Source organism: Drosophila subpulchrella, chromosome X, assembly GCF_014743375.2.
Source record: "Drosophila subpulchrella strain 33 F10 #4 breed RU33 chromosome X, RU_Dsub_v1.1 Primary Assembly, whole genome shotgun sequence".
Classification (NCBI taxonomy): domain Eukaryota; kingdom Metazoa; phylum Arthropoda; class Insecta; order Diptera; family Drosophilidae; genus Drosophila; species Drosophila subpulchrella.
In genome coordinates this window covers 24,536,584-24,554,774 of record NC_050613.1, presented here as the reverse complement: position 1 = coordinate 24,554,774, position 18,191 = coordinate 24,536,584, and the positions used below count along the sequence as shown (strand labels likewise).

Sequence of the window (18,191 nt, the reverse complement as noted above, 5' to 3'; positions counted from 1 at the left end):
CTCTACAAGCTTGACAGGAGAACTCAAATATAAAAAATTACTCTAACTAAAATGCCGAAAGCAGAAAAGAATAAGAAGCAAAAGCAAGATCCTGCACCCATTGAGCAGCTTTTTTCCTCGGAGGACGATTATGATATGAACCTGGCTAACTTTCAACGCGGATCCAAATCCGCTCCCACCAAGCCAAAGCCGGAGGAACAGCACGCTTCCTCGGATGACGAAAATAATTTTAACCTGGTAAATATTATAAAGGGAACAAAGCCGCAAAAGGCTTCTTTAAGTGAGTCGGAGTCGGAGTCGGGGGAGGAACCTTCGGATGAGTCCGAGTTAGAGCCAGTTGAACAGGACGCTGAGCAGTTTCTCTTCTCGGACGACGGTTATGACATGAACCTGGCCAACTTTGAACGCGGATCCAAATCCGCTCCCACCAAGCCGAAGCCGGAGGAACAGGACACTTCCTCGGATGACGAAAACAAACTTTACCTACCAAAGCCGCAAAAGGCTTCTTTGAGTGAGTCGGAGTCGGAGGAGGAACCTTCGGATGAGTCCGACTCGGAGCTAAAAGAACAGGACGCTGAGCAGTTTCTCTTCTCGGACGACGGTTATGACATGAACCTGGCCAACTTTGAACGCGGATCCAAATCCGCTCCCACCAAGCCGAAGCCGGAGGAACAGGACACTTCCTCGGATGACGAAAACAAACTTTACCTACCAAAGCCGCAAAAGGCTTCTTTGAGTGAGTCGGAGTCGGAGGAGGAACCTTCGGATGAGTCCGACTTAGAGCCAGTTGAACAGGACGCTGAGCAGTTTCTCTTCTCGGACGACGGTTATGACATGAACCTGGCCAACTTTGAACGCGGATCCAAATCCGCTCCCACCAAGCCGAAGCCGGAGAAACAGGACACTTCCTCGGATGACGAAAACAAACTTTACCTACCAAAGCCGCAAAAGGCTTCTTTGAGTGAGTCGGAGTCGGAGGAGGAACCTTCGGATGAGTCCGACTCGGAGCTAAAAGAACAGGACGCTGAGCAGTTTCTCTTCTCGAACGACGGTTATGACATGAACCTGGCCAACTTTAAGCGCGGATCCAAATCCGCTCCCACCAAGCCAAAGCCGGAGGAACAGGACGCTTCCTCGGATGACGAAAACAAACTTTACCTACCAAAGCCGCAAAAGGCTTCTTTGAGTGAGTCGGAGTCGGAGGAGGAACCTTCGGATGAGTCCGACTCGGAGCTAAAAGAACAGGACGCTGAGCAGTTTCTCTTCTCGGACGACGGTTATGACATGAACCTGGCCAACTTTAAGCGCGGATCCAAATCCGCTCCCACCAAGCCGAAGCCGGAGAAACAGGACACTTCCTCGGATGACGAAAACAAACTTTACCTACCAAAGCCGCAAAAGGCTTCTTTGAGTGAGTCGGAGTCGGAGGAGGAACCTTCGGATGAGTCCGACTCGGAGCTAGAAGAACAGGACGCTGAGCAGCCTCTCTCCTCGGACGGCGACTATGACATGAACCTGGCCAACTTTAAAAACGGAACCAAATCCGTTCCCACCAAGCCAGAGCCGAAGAAAAAGTACGATAAGCTTCCAGTTCCCTCGGATGACGAGGATGAAATGGACATGGCAAACTTCAAAAACGGCTCTACACCCGCTCGCACCAAGAAAGCCAAGAAGGGCATTATCTACATATCCAATATTCCCAAGCACATGAACGTGACGCGCCTCCGCAAAATTCTAGGGGAGTATGGAAAAATCGGAAGAGTTTACCTGCAGCCGGAGAAGCTGTCAAGTAAGTGCAACAGAAAGGTATTTTGTTATAGAGCGCATCCGTTTAATCTCGACTATGTGTTTTCGCAGGTGCCAAGGCCAAGAAGAACAAGCGGAAGGGCCGCAAGATCCGCTTCACCGAGGGCTGGGTGGAGTTCGAGTCGAAGGGGATCGCCCAGTTCCTCGTCACCATACTAAACAACTCCAAAATCTCCAACCGTAAGAAGTCTAAGTTCTCCGACTCGCTGTGGAGCATGAAGTATCTTTCGTGCTTCAAGTGGGTGCACCTCACCGAGCGCCTGAACTACGAGCAGAACAATCTCATCAAGAACGAGTTCCTCAAGAAGTTGGCCAAAAAGCCCAAGGCTGAAAAGTTTGGGAACGCTGCCAAGAAGATGAAGATGACCACGACCCAGAGCGAGTGAGGACTGAGCCTCAGACTGACACTTTAATGTGTAACTTAAGAAGAATCTGTGATTTTAAGAATCTGTGACTTAAATAAATTCAATAACTGATTTAAAATAGACCGCTCGCCGATATCATAATATCGATAAACCATTGTTTATTAATGTTTGGTGGTGTCACTCTTCTGGTATTTGAAAACCAAAAGGTTGTAGTCAAAAAATACTCTTTTTATCAGTTTTCCAATCGTAGTTTGGCCAAATCAAGGCGTACAGCTAAAAGACCGACTGTTCTGAGCAGCTTGCTAAATATGCTAACAATCCCCATCACTTTCCGGGAAACTTATTTCCTGACCAATTTTTTCATTTTTTGTAAGGGGTAACATCATCTATTTTTGCGAAAAATGGTCAAAATAAAGAATTTCTAGGTTTGAATGCCGATGGATTGCAATTTAAATTACGAGCTCAACGAGGTATGACATTCCTCGATTAGACGTTTACTTTCTTTGTAGCAGCCAAAAAACTGAATTTGTAGGGGTAAAAATGGGATTCCGATTTTAGTCAAAAATACTATTTTTCTTTCCAGTTTTTCAATCGCAGTTTGGTCAAATCAAGGCGTACAGCTAAAAGACCGACTGTTTTGAGCAGCTGACAACCTATGCTAACAATCCCCATCACTTTCCGGGAAATTTATTTTTTGGCCAATTTTCTCATTTTTTGTAAGGGGTTACATCATCTATTTTTGCGAAAAATTGAAAAAATGAAAAATTTCCAGGTTTGAATGCCGATTGATTGCAATTTAAATTTCGAGCTCAACGAGGTATGACATTCCTCGATCTGACGTTTATTTTCTTTGTAGCAGTCAAAAAACTGAATTTTTAGTGCTAAAAATGGGATTCCGATTTTAGTCAAAAATACGATTTTTCTTTCCAGTTTTTTAATCGTAGTTTGGTCAAATCAAGGCGTACAGCTAAAAGACCGACTGTTCTGAGCAGCTTGCTAAATATGCTAACAATCCCCATCACTTTCCGGGAAACTTATTTCCTGACCAATTTTTTCATTTTTTGTAAGGGGTAACATCATCTATTTTTGCGAAAAATGGTCAAAATAAAGAATTTCTAGGTTTGAATGCCGATGGATTGCAATTTAAATTACGAGCTCAACGAGGTATGACATTCCTCGATTAGACGTTTACTTTCTTTGTAGCAGCCAAAAAACTGAATTTGTAGGGGTAAAAATGGGATTCCGATTTTAGTCAAAAATACTATTTTTCTTTCCAGTTTTTCAATCGCAGTTTGGTCAAATCAAGGCGTACAGCTAAAAGACCGACTGTTTTGAGCAGCTGACAACCTATGCTAACAATCCCCATCACTTTCCGGGAAATTTATTTTTTGGCCAATTTTCTCATTTTTTGTAAGGGGTTACATCATCTATTTTTGCGAAAAATGGCAAAAATAAAGAATTTCCAGGTTTGAATGCCGATGGATTGGAATTTAAATTACGAGCTCAACGAGGTATGACTTTCCTCGATCTGACGTTTACTTTCTTTGTAGCAGCCAAATAACTGAATTTTTTGGACGAAAAAAATGGGATTTCGATTTAGACAAAAATACGATATTCAGATTTTAGTCAAAAAATACTTACTTTTTTACACCAATTGACAAACATTTTTCCCTTAATAATTAATTACAATTTTTAAAGAGCGGGGTTGCGGTTGGAAGAAGTTCGAGAGCGCAATAAAGAGGCTTGAGATTGTTTGAAGGTTCGGAGAGGCGGAGTGAGTAGTGCTGCCAATTTGGCCGTTTCTGGGCTACGTATTCTTTGTACAATAAATCTTTTATTTGTTATGGTCCTGAGCATCTTTTTCAATATTTTGAAGCTTTTGACTGATGTACAAGAATTTTAAAACTAAAGCATCACAGGTGTGCGGATATTTCCTAACGTATTCTAGACAAGAAAACTTAAATTTGTGTTTTTTAATACAATGTAATTCCATTTGTAAATACAAATCCATCTTAATAATACATATCTTAGTCAGTTCACTATACAGATTGAAAGCAAAATGAGAAAACTATATATTAGATTTGAAAACATTGATGATCAAACGCCTTACTTTTCTAGCGTTTTTAATGGTGATCTGCGTGAGCAGAAGGCATCACTGAGATCCGATCGAAACGTTCCCCGGTTTTCGGTTTCGGTGGATCGTCCAGATCAGCTAAGGAGCTGCAACGCGACGGTCGCACACCGAAACTCTGCGCGTTATTGTATTTTCCAAAGCCAATTCTTGTCGCGTTTGTGTCCAAACAAAAAAGCTTTCGACGCAACGGAATTTGTGAAAAATTGAAGGCTTAAGGAATTCGGCAAATAAAAGTGTATATATTTTTTCGGAGCCCCAAGCCCCTTTTCGAATTGTCAACCGACCGTTTATATATTTTTTTTTTGGTTTCGGCGACGGCCAACGAGTACGTAAAGTGTGCAAATTTGAAATTGAAAACTAACCTGCGATCTTTACTTTTTGTGATTGTTGTGAGTATTGCGCACAACCCTAATTAAGCGATAAGAACTAACTTAACCTGAAGAGCAAAAACACTTGCATTTTTTTGGTTGCCATATCAATGGGGAGATTGTCCGTTCAATTTCAATTAATATCCCTCCCCCTTCAGATTGATGGCTTAAGTGCTGATTGATCGTAACGGAAATTGAAAACGATTCTGGGTGAAAAGTGCACGGGAAAAAGAGTGCGATGATCGATAAAAAACATAATATTCATACAAATGAGCTCAGCTAATGTATCTTTTACATACTATCTTTTCGGAAGAGCTTTGTGATTTAACAAGAAATATTGTTATCATACACCGAAAGTAATTTTTCAATTTAAAGATAAGAAAATCTTCAATTTCGTTATGAAAAGCATTATAAAAACTATTCTATCGGATTTAAGTTATAAAGAAACATCATAAATTGTATACCTTGCTTAGGTTAAATTTAGATACAATTGTAAATGGAATATATATGGCATATAACTTGGCTAAGAAAGGCTCATACATGGCTAGGCAGGTAGGGTATCTGGAATGCCTCTTGGCCGCCTGTACTTGACTTGTCCATTTTGGCGCGCTCGAAAGGCGTGAAAGTCATTGTCCAACGTTGGCCATTTGATTGCCAGCTCCTGGGAGCGGATGGTAGATGGTAGATGCTGGATGTTGGATGTTGGAAGAGGCGATCTGAGATCTGCGAACTGGTAATGGAGTGGAATGGTGGCTGTGCGACTGCGCGTTGCCTGGCTCCTCAGCATGCATATAGACACACGATCGCCTCATCGGAATCGGAATTCTGTGGCTCTCAAGTAGCTTCTGCTTTTGGCTTTGCTGCCGGCCGTCGGTCCGTCTTCTCCGCAGCCTGCGTGTCTCGCTGCCCCTTCTCTTGCCCCTCATCCTCCTCCTCCTGCTCCTCCTGCTCCACCTCCTCCTCCTGCTCCACCTCCTGTTCCTCCTCCACCTCCTGCGGCACTTGAGCCCACTTGGAGACAGGCGTTGTTATCCGCCTGTTGTCTGGCTCTCCACCTTCTGCTCCTCCTCCTCCTCCTTTTCTTGCTGCTCCTCCTCCTCCTCTTGCTGCTCCTCCTCCTCTTGCTCCTCTTCCTCCCACCCTCTTCTGCCACTCAATTGGTGATCGTTATCATCGGTAGGAGTAGCAGCCAGGATTAATGGGTTGTGCCAGTCTACTGAAGTACGAAGGGCCCAGCACCCTCTAGGTCAGGTGTCACAGGTTGACCTACACACAGAAAAAAGAGGGACAATATTAGATTAAAAGTATAACAAATAAAAAATATAAGTGCTGGATATATGTTTGTAGTTATATTTGAAACTAAATACTATTTAATAATGAGTTGTGAAAGAGATTTTAAGATATCACTTAGGTATGGATGGACCTTGTAACGAAATCATTTACAAAATGTATTTGGGAAAGGGTTTTATGTATAATTACTTTATGATAAGATATAAAAACCTTTTCTTATACAATAAAGAACAATTTTTAAATACAATTCCGTTGTGGCGATACTTTTGGGAGTAGAAATAGATTTTCTTTCTGTGTAAATCTTAAAAATCTCCCATGCTGAAGAAGTGTTTAGCGGATGGGGCTCCAATTGGCCAAGGTTAGAGCGGTGCAGAGTATCGGCAAGTCGACTGCTGCCGTTCTGTCTGCTTTATTTGTCCAAGGTGTTTTTGTTGGTGTTTCTCACAGCCTCGTTGGTGTTGGTGTTGCAGTGTGTGTGTGTGTGTGCGACTTTTGTTTCATTAAACAAACAGAGCTGCAAGTGCCACTGGCTGTTGTTGTTGTTGTTGTTGTTGCTGTAGAGCACTGGACATCTTTTGAATCGGTAGCCGGGAAAGTAAATCTCCCTCTTCGAGCATTTCCGTCTCCCTCGCTCATCCTTTGACTCGCTCTTTTATTTGAGATCCTTTTAGTCGAAGACTTCTTTTGGTTCAGCTAACAATTTTTTGGTACTCTCTTTATATATCTTTAGATAGTACTATATGTCATATCTATAGTTATAAAAAACTTTATACAATTTCTTCAGATTTTGATTTTTTAGTATATTTAATTTATATACATATATATATACTTTATAAATTTTCTTAAGATTATGATCTTTTGATAAAACCTATGTTTTGATGTTCCCCCATAAATGTTCAGAGGTTTGAACCCTCTTATAAAAGCGACAAAAAAAATATCTAGAGATTTAAAAATATCTAGGGACTTAAAAATATCTGAGAGATACAGCATACTTTTAGGTAACTGTATAAGTGATTTAAAATCTCTAGGGATCTTTTTTGGGTATTAATGACTAACCTGTTTTTCTCGGTGTATATCAATATCAGATTGTTTATGAACTGCTTGCCTCTCGCTTGCACTTGCAGTACACCATTTATGGGTGTGCGAGAGTGGCTGTGAGTGTGCGATTTCCAGTCCCTCTCCTCCGCCTCCGCCACCGCCCCCACTCCCTTTATCCAGTCTCAGTCTCAGTTCCAATTCCCATTCCCATTCCATCCACTCCAGGCCAGGTCCAGTCCACGTCCACTTCCACTTCCAAGGGGCAGCTTCTTGTTGTCGGCTATGTTGCCGTTGTTGTTGCCTTTTGTTGTGCCTTGTGTGTGTTTTTTGTATTTTTTTTTTATTTTCACGTCTCATCTCGTTGCGTATTTGTTGTTGTTGTCGCTGCCCTGTGGATGCTGCTTCTTTATTTTCTTGGTAATAAGGTGTGAGAAAGGCAATAATCGTAAAGAGCTAACAAATTGTTGTTGCTGCTGTTTCTACTTTGATTGCTACTGCTCCTCCTCCTCCTCCATCACCATCTCCCTCTCCCTCTCTCCTTTCCTCCCTCTTTCTCCTGCTCTTCTCTTGTCGCCGGTTTCACGCTAAAATGTTAATCTGTCCCTTTTTCTCAAGTTGAAGCAATTATATCGTTGACGACAGCAGCAACAACCTCATCTTCATTCCATCGACCTGATATGGAGTTTGATAATAATGCTGCCCCAGCCTCAGACGGCTGATCCTCACCTCTTCTTCTTCTCTGGCTGCACCTGATATTCCAACGAAGACAAATGGACACTGGAAGCAAGAAAGGTTTCCAACGCGAATTCTTCAGCATAATGCTAATGCTATGGTATTTCCCGGATTCCTTAGCAAAAGAGTTCCAACTTTGATTCAACAGATTTCACAGCTAACAAACATAGTATCATATCACTTTAAAAGTTTGCAGATCTATAGGAAAATAGGAAATCTATAGGAAAAAGGGGTATATGGTATAGAGGTTAAGTTAAGTTAACATTATATAGCACACTTTTAAGCTATGATAAACTCCAAGTACATAATATTGGATGACCGTTTTTTAAACCTTGTGGAGTAATTCTAAAGCTGACTAAACTTTCCAATACCTATGTACATATTATTTTGACTCACATCTTTAAAATGTATGCAGTAATTCTAATGCTGACTTATGTAGCTGGAAATTCCAAATCAGGTTCTATGTAGTCAAATTTTTTAGAAAAAGGGTTATATACAGGCTAAGTTAAGCTAATATTTTGACGCATTTCTTTAAAATGTATGCAGTAAATCCCATGCTGACTAAGCTCTCCGGCACTTGCGAGTGGGACTCAGCTGGAAATTCCAATTCAGATTCGGACTTAGATTGACCATGAGTGGGATTATCTATGGGCCGGAGCCGGCTATCGCCATCATGTGCCTGCTTATCGGCGACCATTTAATAGCACGAAATAAAAATAATTTCAAAACAAAGCGTGAACGCTGTATTTATAGGAAATCGAGGTCTGGCCCGGTCCCGATCCCGATCCCGAGATCCCCACAACGGTCCAGATTTCGGTTACAATCTCGATGCCATATGATGTTCCCGTTTCGTGTACTTGTACTATATGATGATATTGCGTTGTTCCACGTCCATGCCAAAAGCAGTACTTCCGCCTACGATCCTCTGACCACTGATTCAATTACGAATCGGATATACATATATGTACGTGGGAGCCCCGGGACTCCAGAAATAGCAATTAGTTCACTTAACGAATTCGTTCCCAGGCCGTTTTCGTTTTGCAGAGGAGTCGGTGTTCGAGTTCTGCCCATCTCCGATCTCCGATCTCTCCACTTCCAGTGCCGAGGGCAGAATCTTCGAGAGTCTTTTGAGTCGCTGGCCGATGTCATTATCTCCAAGTAATTCCTCATAATCGCCATGTTTGATCTTATTAAGACAGCTTAACTTGTTTTCTGGCCCATCATCGTCGTTTGCCCTGTCCCCGGGTCTCGCAGCAACCCATTCATACGTGATGGGCAGACAACGGTCGATCGATCGCTTGTCCAGTCCACAGAGATGCCCAAGGAGCTGTTTCCTAGCGGGAACTTAAAACTTCAGTACACATATGTTATAGGTACATTGTACCTGGTACACCTTTAGATTGAGAAAAGGTTTCCTTATCGTATACGTCGTAACTAGAACCCTAATTTGTAAGTGGATTAACCCTTTTATAAGGAATTGGTCTTCAGAAGGGATACTGAAAATCTGCACTGCTTGAAGTATAACTCAACCTATTAAAACTACATATGTACATACAACTTATATCTTATATAGTTATTGATTCAAAAGTGTTTTTTTAGAACCAACTAATTTTGAAGTGCTTATTTAGGTCAACCCTTTTATAAGTACTTCCATTGAAATGGGCCTTCAGAATGGATACTGAAAATCTGCACTGCTTGACGTATAACTTAACCTATTAAAAAATACTTAAACTAATTGTATACACACCACTTATATTTAAGATAGTTATTGATTCAAATGGGATTTTATTAGAACCAACTAATTCTTAAGTGCTTATTGAAGTCAACCCTTTTATAAGTATTCCTAACGAAATGGGTCTTCAGAATGGATACTGAAAACCTGGACTGCTTGCCGTATGACTTAACCCATTACAATCACATCTTACCAACTTACATGCAACTTATATCTATGATAGTTATTGATTCAAATGTAATTTTGAGAATACAGAGTATCAGATAGTATTGTAATAATCAAGTACTCACCGAACTGAGTTGGGGAGAAAGACGCCCAAGGGGCAGCACTGAACCACTGTCCGCTCTTTTGTCCGTTCACTTGTTGGCCGTGTTAAACGTCTGGCTTCTGGCTGTCCGGCTGTCTGGCTGTCCAGCCTGCCGTGTAACAAGGCTGGCTGAAGCTGGAGATGGCCGACTGGGCTGGCCCTCGTTGACTTCGGTAACTTCACACCAGGCAAAGTGCTAACGACTTTGTACCTGCTCTCCCTCCACCTCCACCACTGCCCCTTACCGCTTCAATCTGGCTGAACCGAAGCTGGGGGTTTCGGTTTTCGCCGGGGGCAGGGGATGCACCGGAATGGGGACACTTCAATTTGTGGCTGGCATCTTCTCTCTTCGTTTATGCCTTATATGCGACCAGGCAAAAGGGCTGGCAAAAGGAGCTGGAATGATAAATGGGCTCAAGTTTAGATCAGATTAAGGCAAAAACTTTAAGATGAAGAAGTTACAGTCTCATAAACTGTATGTACATTTGATATATTTTTATCTGACTATTAGGTTTTATAACACAATTGCTCACCAGAGATCATACAACTAATAAAAGAGATCTAAATAAGATAAATATTTTTGTAGAATATGGAACCGGATAGCGCTACTCATCAGAACCATTTGCAATGTCTATACTTTCTTGCTTTGAAATACTCCCCAACAATATGATTTAAAGATATTTCAAAACGCTATTCCTGGAATTCTCAAGTCCCAGCGCACTTAACCCCCAGCACCCCCAATCCCTTTCAGCAAATAGATAATACCCGCGATACGTCGCGTCCAAAGCAGCGAAACCGAATCGCAAATAGATCGAGGGTCTGCAAATATGGCCAAAGATAAACAAACTGTATGGGTGTGGGATTGGCAATCAGTGGATCGGCAATAAGCAATCAGATATCCGATATCTGGAGGGGATTGGGGCTGAGGGCTGGCGGGGACCAGGCTGCAATGCACCATTGCCATCGTTTATTTTTAATTTCGATCTCTGTTTCTGTTTGCTTTGGCAGCTGGAGAAACCATGAGGCATCAGGGCATCGGCTGCGTGGTCAAGTGGTTCTATCTGGTGCTGATCGTGCACACGCTCCTCTGCATTGGCCAGCTCGAGTGTCGCCAGAACCACAATCGGAATAACAATAACAACAACAACAACAGAAGATCGGACTCTTCCAGTTCGGAGGAGAGCCAAGGCAACGCCAGCGATGGCCTGGACAACTACGCGGACCAGGACACGGTGGGTCATGGCCACCAGCCACGCCGGGGTCAGCGGAAGAAACACCAGGGCGGCGGCGGCGGCGGAGGAGGAGGAGGCGGCGCCGGCGGGGCCGGAAACGGAGGAGGCGGTGGCAACCGGCACAACCGCAACGATGAGAGCGGTATCTCGCTATGGATCAACGAGCAGCAGCTCAAGATGCTGACTGGTAGGTGGTTTGAACAAATCCTCCACTTAAAAAACTCAATTTTAAAATCGATTGGTCAAGAACTTGGGGTAAAGTAAAGGTTAGATATCTTATCTGTCGGTTAAAGTTAGCGTGAACTTAAATTGTTGGAAAAGTCAAAATCATTTTCTTAGTTTTTACTACCGTCAACGACGAACTTAATTATAACAATGCCTTAATAAAACCATTACCTAAATGCTAAACTCATATTGAGAAATGCAACTTTTTTTAAATCACCGATTTCAATACAGAAGCTAACATGCCATTGAGAAATCGGCTCTTAGTAGTTAATTTTGAGAGTATTATAAAGTCGTTAGTACTTACTGCAAATGTTGCGATCCATTCCGCCTCCACAGCGCTCTACTTCCCGCAGGGCTACTCGGAGCGCCTGTACGCCATCCACAACAGCCGGGTGACCAACGACCTGCGCGACACCACGCTATACAACTTTTTGGTGATACCCTCCGAGGTGAACTACGTGAACTTCACATGGAAGTCGGGACGCCGCAAGTATTTCTACGACTTCGATCGCCTGCAGACAATGGACGAGAGCATCCTGAAGGCGCCAACGCTGTCCATCCGCAAGAGCGGTCGCATTCCGCAGGAGCAGAAGAGTAAGTAGGAGCGGAGCGCGAGGCGACAGCGATTGATATCAGATTCCGGGAGATAACGAGCCCCATTCCCAAGCCAGATTTCAGCATCTTCCTGCCCTGCACCGGCAACAGCTCCGGCACCGCGTCCTTCAACGTCGGCCTCAAGATCCAGACGCACCGCAACAAGCCGCTCTCGGGCACACCCATTCGCCTCAACTTCAAAAAGGAATGCGCCCACAGAGGTGTGTATGATATAGACGCTTCCAACCCTACTTCACTAACAACTTTGCAAGGTAGTGTATATGAAATATCAAGCAATGCTTTTATCTAGTCGATAGTAATTGTAATTTAGCATCTACATGTTGTGCACACTCCTCCCATCAGCTCCTCGAGCTCCATCCCAGCATGCCGTCCATTTGCCCATCCGAATCCCATTCCCCCATTACCGCCCATCAAAAACCCCCATTCCCCGCAACGTAGTCGCTTTTCACGGCTTTTCCGCGCTTTCCAATATTCCCTACAAACCACAAAATGACTCAAGGAGGTTGTTCTTATCGAAGACAAGCATTCAGAACGGATCTTGCAATTTCTGACTAATTCCGGATTATCTAAAATTCCCATCTAAAAATAATCAAGTGCTTTGAATCATATCCCGTTTGTGACATAAATTTCGGCTTATCAGGCTTCTTCCGGTTTTAAATTTCGAGTGTTTTTCCCGAATTCGATTTGGAAAATGTTTTTTAAATGCTTAAACCTTTAATCGGTTTTCTTAAAAAAAGATATTTAAATAGTTATCTTATTTATATAACAGTTCAGATGATATAACTCTTTTTTTATTTATTTATATAAAGGTATATTAAGGTTTAAATATAAACCTAAGCTAATAATTGTTAAAAATTGACCAAGCTGCTTAAAAAACGCATTCAAAGTCAAATCGAACTCGTCAATATTTTTCGAAAATACAAATCAGAACAGTACAGTTAATATTTTCTTTAAAATATGGTTTTACAAAAAATTAGCTTCACTTTTTAAGAAACAATTCGTTCTACAGTGTATACATACATGCATTTCAATGCTGTTTTCCGCAAGTTCCATTCACTCACTACTCGAGACTTCTTTAAATGTGTTTTAATAACGTTCTGCATAATAAAATAGCCCCTGAGGTCCCTTATTCCACGCCAACCGCTTTCCTATCTTTCTATCTGTCGACCTATGTATCCACTCCATCTTTCCCCCTTTCTGTGGTTCCTATTTGCTCTGCTTAGTCCTCTGCGAGTCCAGATGTGACCAAGTGTTAAATGTGTGTTAATGTTAATGTCTCGTTACCTGCGAACGATTGAACTAAACTAAATAAACTTAAGCTCCCGATCCAGAATGCAGTTTGAAGTGCGGCAAGAACGGCTACTGCAACGAGCATCACATCTGCAAGTGCAACGTGGGCTATACGGGCCAATACTGCGAGACGGCCTTCTGTTTCCCGCAGTGCCTCAACGGCGGCAACTGCACGGCGCCGTCCATCTGCACCTGTCCGGAGGGCTACCAAGGCACCCAGTGCGAAGGTGGTGAGTACTGGACATTTAGCTCTGCCTTTAATGCTTAACATGGTGCGGGAACAGATAGTTTTGATATATACAGGGGGTGGGGTGGCGGCCCAACTACTCCTCCGCCTAGATCTTCTTCGAAATGGCAATGGCCGTCTTGCAGCCGAACTTGATCACCTCGGTCATGGCCTGGTAGAAGGGCGCCTGCTCAGCCCCGTGATCGATGCCCGTGTCGTGGTGCTCCTGCTCCTCGTCCCGAAACTTGGTGATTGTCGCTAGCAGCTCCTGAAAAATCAAAAATCCCAATTAATTAGAATGCATTTCGGGGGCAACAAAGAGTATAAATACCTTGTCGGGATTGGGTGCCTCCATGATCTGGCGCAGCTGGTCGTTGTAGTGCTCCACAATGACCGTCTCCACGGCCACCGTGCAGGCCATGGCCGCCTTTTCGCCCATCAGAGCGGTTCCAGCGCCCAGCACAAATCCGGCCACGTTCCACAGCGGCGTCATGATCGTTGGACGCACGCGATGCTGCTGGATGAGCTGCTCGAATTGCTTGCGGTGCTCCTTCTCCTGCTCCCACATATGGCCGATGGTCTTGCCAAGCGGTCCGTTGCCCAGAATGGCCATTTGCCCGGCGTAGATGCGATCGGCGCCCAGTTCGCCGGCATGATCGACGCGTATGATCTCATCGGTCAGGGCATTTGGACGTGGGCGCAGGGGCGTGGCGCCTGTGCTGACTCCCTCTGTGGTGGTGCCTGAGCTGCCTCCAGCTGCTGAGCTAAGGCAACGCATGGAGAGCAGGCGCGGCTCGGGCCGGCAGAGGACTCCTCTCAGCATTCCAGCTGTGAAGAAAAGCATACAGGGTATTATTGTTAAGTAATGAAACGGGTGGAAATTAGTAGATCCTAGAAATCTCAAAGGTGACTTAAAAATAACAATATAACCTGTGTGCTCCACAGGTATTTGCAAGGATAAGTGCTTGAATGGCGGCAAGTGCATACAGAAGGACAAGTGCCAGTGCTCCAAGGGATACTACGGCCTGCGCTGCGAGTACTGTGAGTAGGATCCCAGATCCTAGATCCCATTGATGGACATCTACCGTTTTCCTCCACAGCCAAGTGCGTGATCCCCTGCAAGAACGAGGGCCGGTGCATCGGGAACAACATGTGCCGGTGTCCCAACGGATTGCGCGGCGATCACTGCGAGATCGGGCGCAAACAGCGCTCCATCTGCAAGTGCCGCAATGGCACCTGCACCTCTCACAAGCACTGCAAGTGCCATCCGGGATTCTATGGGCGCCACTGCAACGGTCGTAAGTCCCAATCCGGATCCTAGCTTCTGGAATATCTATGTGTACATCTGTAATCCTTTCCAGGCAAGCGGCGACATGCCCACCGAAGCGACGACTCCAAGTTCTAGGGATTCCGGCGCACCAGATCCATTGTAATATTCATTTAACTTGACACTTTTCTACTAAAAAGCACAACACAACAGCGACAAAAGGATGATACGAACATAATTCTAATTGTGATAAAATTTTTTTGTAATTTAACATAACATTTTTAAATAAAAACGAAATCTAAGAGTTGATGGGCCGCAATGTTGAAGGTTAATCGGGTGAGGCTCCCTTTTCTACTTACTCATTGCTATTCTGCAGCTTTGCTTGGGTAATATATGCTAAATAAATAATAAAAATATAAATTGCAATCGAATGCGGCGAGCGAAATTGTTGTTTATCTTTTTTTTGCGCAATGCAATCCAGGGATGGACAATCACGGCCAGGGATGGACCACCGGTCACGGGCCAAATCACGGTCGTGAGTCACGCCGTCAAGTAGTGCAAGTACACTGAACAAACTTTGCTTACTTTTGATGTAACATAGGGACCTAACACGACCCATCCTTACAACTATTAACCTGTAAGGCTGTAATTTAATTATTTTCAAAATAGCAGCCAGTCTTTGCTTATAATATTGTTAGTTTAACTTAACGCCATTTTACACTGAGCAACAAAAATACATCACCCTTTTTTATGGGGATTGACTTTGCAGCCCTGGTCGGTCAGCTGTCGACAGTTTGACAGTCACTCACATCAGCTGTGCCGACATTCATAAAGCCAAGAGATTTGTGATCCGCAGATGATCCAATCCAAGGCCTTTAATGGTTCTTGGGAATCTCAATGGGCCTACGTGTATCTTGATGAATTTCACCAAGGTCATCTCTGATTGGCCCTCCAGGAGGGGGGGGCGCCATTATATAAAACCCGCTTCCCAGTTGGCCCCCCAAACAGTTCCGCCGAGATCACGAATATCGTAGTAACTGGTGGGTGAGCAGGAGGGCTATACATACACTTATCGGGGATCGGTGATCGGGGACAGGTCATCGCCCCGTCCGTGAAAGCGATCAAGCGGCAATCAACTGCAATTGCAACTCTCCATTCATCATTCGCCAGCGCAAAATGTCGACGCAGCAACAGCAGTTGGACTACATCGAGCGGAATCTCGTGTACGAGATCTTCAAGTACTTCGGATCGGGCGTTTCTTTGGCGGGCCACCGAGTGGAGTGCTCCAATGGGCTGGACGGATTCATGTCCGCCCTGTATACGGTGGAGTTGGATCTGGTGCTCGCCGAGCGCCAGCGGACGGAGGTCGTCCTGGTCAAGTTCATGAAGGGCACGGAGGAGTACCGCGAGCAGAGCAACTCGTACATCCAGTTCGCCAACGAGGTGTTCGCCTACGCCGAGATCCTGCCCGCCTACGAGCACCTGCTGCGGACGAGTCACTTGGCCAGCGAGTTGGTGGCCAACTGGGTGCCGCGCTGCTACTTTGCCAAGTTCGGATTGGTGAATGGTGGGTGATAGGACCAGCATGGTCCGTTGGCCCCTAACTAATCCTTGCTAATCCCGTTCTACAGGCCTCGGGAGCGGTCGCGAATCTGTCCTGGCTCTGAAGCATCTCATGGGCGATGGCTACCAGCTGGGCCCGCGGCTAATCCTTCGCCGTGATCAACTGGAGGCCATGGTTGGCCTCATTGGGCCCTTCCATGCCCTGGGCTATGCCACACGAATACTCCAGCCGCAGGTTCATGCCCGCCTGCGTGCCGGTGTGCTGGACATGCCCTTTGTCTCCAGTTCGGGCAAAACTGGCTTCGATGTGCTCTATCGCGTCGCCTTCGATCGCTTCTACGAGTTCTACGACCGGCAGAGGGAGCAGCTCCTCCAGGACTCGGATGCTGGCCTAGACGCCGCCATCGAGCGTCTGCGCGAGAAGTACTTCGCCAATCCCACGCATCTGCTGGAGAGGATTCGCACCACATCCTATGCCGACGATCAGCCGGATAGTTACTTCGCCACATTCCAGCATGGAGACTACAATCGTAACAATGTGCTCTTCCACTACGGCGACGATGGCCAGGTGGATGCCATCAAGACCATCGATTTCCAGGAGCTGCGCTTCAGCACCACGGCCATTGACCTCAGCTTCTTCATGTACATGAACACGCCTTCGCAGGAAAGGGAGGAGATCTTCGCGGATCTGCTAAGGAAGTACCACAAGCACATGATCGAAATGCTGGAGCTGGTGCTGCATCGCAATCGGGATGAGTTGAGCGACGAGCGGGTGGAGCAGCTCCTGGCGGATTACAGGTGGGCAGAGAATTCATCTACATAATTCCAATTAGCTAATATCATTATCATTTCCTTGGCTTCCCCAGCTTTGAACGCTTCGAGGCCCACTTCAAGCGATATGCCTTTTACGGAGTGATGGTTTGCATGCACTTCATGCCCTGGATTCTGGGCAGCGAGGCGGACTGTGCCGAGTTGTCCCGACTCTTCGACACGAACATGCATGGCCAGGCCTTCAATCAACTGTCGCTGGACATCGGCGGTGACGTGGCCAACGAGGAAATCTTCAAGACGCTGCGTCACGCCTACAAGCATGGCTACATGGACGAGATTTAGACACCAAGAGCTCGCTTATAAAGTACCACATTTCGTATAACATCTGCAGAATGCCTCGTTATGTAGAGATCATATTAAATATTCCGACAGTTACATTTCCAATCTACGACTGTTTTCCGACTAAATAAAGTACTGACTTTCAGTTGTCGCAGGTAAACTTGCTGCTGGCCTTGATTCACTTATGAATATGCATATTATTCGGTAGCTTTACTATCAATTGTGATATGTGGCGTCACATCAAAAAAAAAAAAACACCAAAAGTACGGAAATTATTTGAACAACTGTCGTCGTTTGGGGTTTGTAGTTTGGTAGCACCGATGTCTATTTAAGAAGCTCCACGAAGCGGGGTCGCGACGAATCCAGTTGAGCATTGAGAGCGGAAGCAACATGCGCCTTATATTCGTGACCCTTCTCTTTGCCATCATCCAGCAGTTCGCCGGAGGTGTGCAGGTGCAAACAGAACACACCGTTGTCGAGTGGAGCTGGTGGGACAGCCAGGGCAATGAAGATTCCGGTGGCTATCAATACCAATACCAATCCCCAACGGGGACTAGTGAGGATCTGCACGGTGAAGATGATGAAGATGAAGACGAGATGGATGCAGAGGAGCTGTTGGCCCAGGCCAGTGCCGCCAACTTGGAGGAGGATGAGGAGAGCTGCGAGTACAGCTGTCCGCGGTACTATCGGCCCGTCTGCGTCCTCCGCAACGGCCGCCAAATGACCTTCGCCACGCCCTGCGAGTTCCACAACCAAGTGCGATGTGCCAGCGTCCTGAGGAGCAGAGGTCAGGGTCTGTCAGTGCCCATCTTTCAGTACCTACATGATGGTGCCTGCTAGGTAACAAGATTCCCTCACGGTCAATCAGTTAAAATAAAAAGACGCTTTGTA

General features: G+C 45.1%; 5 protein-coding genes across 8 annotated transcripts; 4 read left to right on the top strand and 1 right to left on the bottom strand.

Annotated features, from left to right (window-relative positions):
* The first annotated feature begins 14 nt into the window (after positions 1-14).
* Positions 15-2,291, top strand: LOC119556661 (ABC transporter F family member 4). The gene is made up of 2 exons (XM_037869009.1): positions 15-1,789; positions 1,858-2,291. Exons 1-2 carry the CDS (start codon positions 52-54, stop codon positions 2,190-2,192), a joined length of 2,073 nt encoding a protein of 690 aa, XP_037724937.1. The 5' UTR covers positions 15-51; the 3' UTR covers positions 2,193-2,291.
* Positions 2,292-4,374: 2,083 nt separating this feature from the next.
* LOC119558028 (protein shifted) lies at positions 4,375-14,936 on the top strand. 4 transcript variants are annotated; one of them, XM_037871162.1, is made up of 8 exons: positions 4,375-4,694; positions 10,781-11,191; positions 11,566-11,823; positions 11,901-12,044; positions 13,176-13,364; positions 14,306-14,401; positions 14,461-14,658; positions 14,722-14,936. In XM_037871162.1, the coding sequence occupies exons 2-8, from the start codon at positions 10,792-10,794 to the stop codon at positions 14,763-14,765; spliced, it is 1,329 nt and encodes a 442-aa protein (XP_037727090.1). In that variant the 5' UTR covers positions 4,375-4,694; positions 10,781-10,791; the 3' UTR covers positions 14,766-14,936. The 4 variants fall into 4 exon arrangements, with proteins under 4 accessions (XP_037727090.1, XP_037727089.1, XP_037727088.1 ...); XM_037871161.1 differs by having other exon boundaries at positions 13,164-13,364; XM_037871160.1 differs by having other exon boundaries at positions 11,901-12,095.
* Positions 12,620-15,140, bottom strand: LOC119558030 (5-demethoxyubiquinone hydroxylase, mitochondrial). Its single transcript, XM_037871164.1, has 3 exons — positions 14,987-15,140; positions 13,692-14,188; positions 12,620-13,628 (listed from the first exon to the last, which is right to left on the bottom strand). Exons 1-3 carry the CDS (start codon positions 14,988-14,990, stop codon positions 13,470-13,472), a joined length of 660 nt encoding a protein of 219 aa, XP_037727092.1. The 5' UTR covers positions 14,991-15,140; the 3' UTR covers positions 12,620-13,469.
* A 295-nt stretch (positions 15,141-15,435) lies between these two features.
* LOC119558029 lies at positions 15,436-17,460 on the top strand. The gene is made up of 3 exons (XM_037871163.1): positions 15,436-16,194; positions 16,259-16,988; positions 17,057-17,460. The coding sequence occupies exons 1-3, from the start codon at positions 15,804-15,806 to the stop codon at positions 17,301-17,303; spliced, it is 1,368 nt and encodes a 455-aa protein (XP_037727091.1). The 5' UTR covers positions 15,436-15,803; the 3' UTR covers positions 17,304-17,460.
* A 230-nt stretch (positions 17,461-17,690) lies between these two features.
* Positions 17,691-18,140, top strand: LOC119555959. The gene has a single exon (XM_037867677.1). The coding sequence runs from the start codon at positions 17,691-17,693 to the stop codon at positions 18,138-18,140; it is 450 nt and encodes a 149-aa protein (XP_037723605.1).
* The last annotated feature ends 51 nt before the right edge of the window (positions 18,141-18,191 follow it).

Bases quoted from the DNA above. Each gene is read 5' to 3' on its own strand.
- LOC119556661 (XM_037869009.1), top strand. From the start codon at position 52: ATGCCGAAAGCAGAAAAGAATAAGAAGCAAAAGCAAGATCCTGCACCC. The intron at 1,790-1,857 runs GTAAGTGCAACA...GTGTTTTCGCAG, and splicing joins GCAGCCGGAGAAGCTGTCAA to GTGCCAAGGCCAAGAAGAAC.
- LOC119558028 (XM_037871159.1), top strand. From the start codon at position 10,792: ATGAGGCATCAGGGCATCGGCTGCGTGGTCAAGTGGTTCTATCTGGTG. The intron at 11,192-11,565 runs GTAGGTGGTTTG...CCGCCTCCACAG, and splicing joins GCAGCTCAAGATGCTGACTG to CGCTCTACTTCCCGCAGGGC. The intron at 14,402-14,460 runs GTGAGTAGGATC...TTTCCTCCACAG, and splicing joins CGGCCTGCGCTGCGAGTACT to CCAAGTGCGTGATCCCCTGC.
- LOC119558030 (XM_037871164.1), bottom strand. The intron at 13,629-13,691 runs GTATTTATACTC...TTGATTTTTCAG, and splicing joins AGGCACCCAATCCCGACAAG to GAGCTGCTAGCGACAATCAC.
- LOC119558029 (XM_037871163.1), top strand. From the start codon at position 15,804: ATGTCGACGCAGCAACAGCAGTTGGACTACATCGAGCGGAATCTCGTG. The intron at 16,195-16,258 runs GTGGGTGATAGG...CCCGTTCTACAG, and splicing joins CAAGTTCGGATTGGTGAATG to GCCTCGGGAGCGGTCGCGAA. The intron at 16,989-17,056 runs GTGGGCAGAGAA...TGGCTTCCCCAG, and splicing joins CAGCTCCTGGCGGATTACAG to CTTTGAACGCTTCGAGGCCC.
- LOC119555959 (XM_037867677.1), top strand. From the start codon at position 17,691: ATGCGCCTTATATTCGTGACCCTTCTCTTTGCCATCATCCAGCAGTTC.